Below are 2,824 nucleotides of genomic sequence, written 5' to 3'. Positions count from 1 at the left end.
TCATTACATTTTGTTTTCTCTGGAACATGAGAGATCCTTATTGGTGATTCTAAGATTTTTAGTGATTTGTTAGTCATTTTATAATAATTGTTACGAAACTTTGTTGCTTTTGTGGTTTATAACAAATTTGGATACTTTTGTTATGTCAATTAGTTATGCATTTTATGATTGATACTATAAAATTTTATAAATTGATTGTGACATTTGTGTTTTGTAAAATTATTGATTATTTTTATTATGTCAATTAGTGGTATAGTTACGCATTTTTTAGGTGATGTCACTAAATTTTGTGAGTTGATTATGACATTTGTAGTTTTTAAAAAATTTAGATGTTTTTATTACGCCAATTAGTGGATAGCTACGCAATTTTTGGTTGATGTTACGAAATTTTGTAACTTAGTTATGACGTTTGTGGTTTTATATAATTTTGAACAATTTTGTTACACCAATAACTGATGGCGTTATGTATTTTGTGTTTTATGTTACAAAATTTTGTGACTTGATTATGATATTTGAGATTTATAAAATTTTAAATATTTTTATTATGCTAATTAGTGGTGTAGTTATACATTTTGTAGTTGATAAGTAATTTTTTTTTATTGTCGATTTTACTTAATAAAAATAAATAAATGATTTATATTAAAAATAAACACAAAAATTTGAATATAAAATAATTTATTTTATTATAAGACTGTATTCATGAATAATTTTTTTTTATAATTGTTATTACCATAATTCCCCCAAATAATTTTGGGTTTTTTTTTAAGGTCCCTCATATTAAGATTTTATAGCATAAAGGACATCTAATATTTTCATAATGTCTAAGGTCCCTCAAGTTGATCTAGAGAAAATTTGTCCAGAGAAAATTCACGTCATAGAGAAAATTGGTAGAATTTCTCTGGACTTTCCAGAGAAATTTTGAAAATTTCTCTAATCTTCCCTAAGCTTCCCACTGTAAATTTCTCTGCCCTCCCATTCTCCAAATTTCTCTGCCTTCCATATACTTCCCACTCTCCTAGAGAAATTTCTTTGCCTTTTCACAAAATTACATCTCCAGAGAAATTTGTAATTAATTCTCTGATTTATATATGGAGCGTTGTTGTTGGTTCTGGTTCTGTGAAAGAAGCTTTTTGAGAGCATCTCTCACAATTGTGTGAAATTTCACTGAGAAACTTGTAGCTTGGGAAATTCTCATAGCTACTTTTAAATTTCTCTGATTTGAGAAAGGAAGGGAAAATAAACAATCATAAGTAACTTCAAATTTGATTTTGATTTGGTTTAACTTATTAACAGTTGTTGGAATAAACTTATGTGATGATTAGTTTTTTGAAGATGTATTCAGGAATTTCACTGGATTTCATAAAATAATGTGTCTTTTTGATCCAGAGAAAATTACTTAAAATGAATCCAGAGAAATTTAAATTTTCTCTGGTTTATAAATGAACCCAGAGAAATTTGAATATGAATTTAAACCCAGAAAAAATTGGTCAAAACGAACCCAGAGAAATTTGAAAATTCCAAAATTTCTCTCTAATTTACTAACCATTTTCTTTGTACGTTGACTCAATCAGAAAAAATTGATTGAAAAGCTAACACAATTTTCTTTCGTTTGCTCACCCATACCTTCATTTTCACACCAGCCCACCAACTAAATCTCCTTCTGAATAGAAGCATTGGCAGCATCAAAATCCTCATCCATCAAAGGAGGCCATGCAGACTGAGGCAAACCCAGTGGCCTCGCATTTCTTCCATTATTATTCTCGAATCCACCTCCATTAACAACTCTCCCTCCTCTGTTTTGACCCATCATCTGTTGCTGAAGCTGGTTTTGCAGTGAAAACAAAATTTCTCTGGTTTGCCTTCCCCAAATCGAAGAAGAGCACTGTTGTTTCATCATTTGGTCATGTCTCGCTTGCTCAAACTGCAAAACAAAACAAAAACAAAACCCAAAAATCAACAAACTAGATGAGAAGAGTGAACAAGTATATACACACATTATAAGACTCACTCACATGATTGGACTGTGAGAGGTTGTGAGAGAGGCACTGATTGGCATAGAAAGAGGTGTTGATGTTTTTCAGTGGCGGTGGAGAGAGAGACCAAGGAGGGCCGAGAAGGCCTCTGGCTTTGGAAGGCCCTTCATCGTTCATCTTCAACCTCGCCACTTGTCCCGTGGCCTCGTAAATCAGATCCCAAGAGTCGTTGTTTCCACCTGGTGGCGTAGTCGGCGGTGATCCATCGAACTCGGCGATCTACTTTTGTTCTTTACTCTACTATTTGCGAAAGAGAAAGAAGATAGAGGCTTTGTGATCAGCGATTTGCGAAAGTCGAAGAAAGAAGGGCATCTGGTGGTGGTGATCAAAATGAGGTAGATAGAGAGAGAGAAAGAAAGAGAGAGAGAGAGAGAGAGAGAGAGAGAGAGACAAAAGTCAAATTTCTCTGATATATGTTTAGGGACCTTAGACATCAAAAAATAATTTTGTGGATCTCTTCCATTACGAAAAGTGGGAGAAGGATCCTAGACTAATTTTCCCAATAATTTTCTAAATTTGGTCAAAATCATAATTCCCTCTTAATTGTTTTTGAGAAATCCCTGACCCCTTCTTCAGCCCAAACGTTTTCAGAAATTACTCTCTCTCTCTCTCTCTCTCTCTCTCTCTCTCTCTCTCTCTCTCTTTCTCGGTCATCGCCGCTGCCCATTGCCACTGCCGAGACCTGTTTTTGCTTTCGCCATTGCATCCTCCGCTGCTGAGAAAAGCTTCGAAAGCTGTTGATGAAGATCTCTACAAGAACTCGCCGGAGGTCCTCCGCGCCAAGCACCGAA

At 34.3% G+C, this 2,824-nt stretch overlaps 1 protein-coding gene across 1 annotated transcript; it reads right to left on the bottom strand.

Annotated features, from left to right (window-relative positions):
- Window positions 1–1,573: 1,573 nt before the first annotated feature.
- On the bottom strand, window positions 1,574–2,600 carry LOC114311115 (uncharacterized). Its single transcript, XM_028257179.2, has 2 exons — window positions 2,013–2,600; window positions 1,574–1,921 (listed from the first exon to the last, which is right to left on the bottom strand). The coding sequence occupies exons 1-2, from the start codon at window positions 2,148–2,150 to the stop codon at window positions 1,649–1,651; spliced, it is 411 nt and encodes a 136-aa protein (XP_028112980.1). The 5' UTR covers window positions 2,151–2,600; the 3' UTR covers window positions 1,574–1,648.
- Between the last annotated feature and the right edge of the window lie 224 nt (window positions 2,601–2,824).

This window comes from Camellia sinensis, chromosome 2, assembly GCF_055761805.1.
Source record: "Camellia sinensis isolate YWXY chromosome 2, ASM5576180v1, whole genome shotgun sequence".
NCBI lineage: Eukaryota > Viridiplantae > Streptophyta > Magnoliopsida > Ericales > Theaceae > Camellia > Camellia sinensis.
This window is presented reverse-complemented; position numbering and strand designations above follow the sequence as displayed.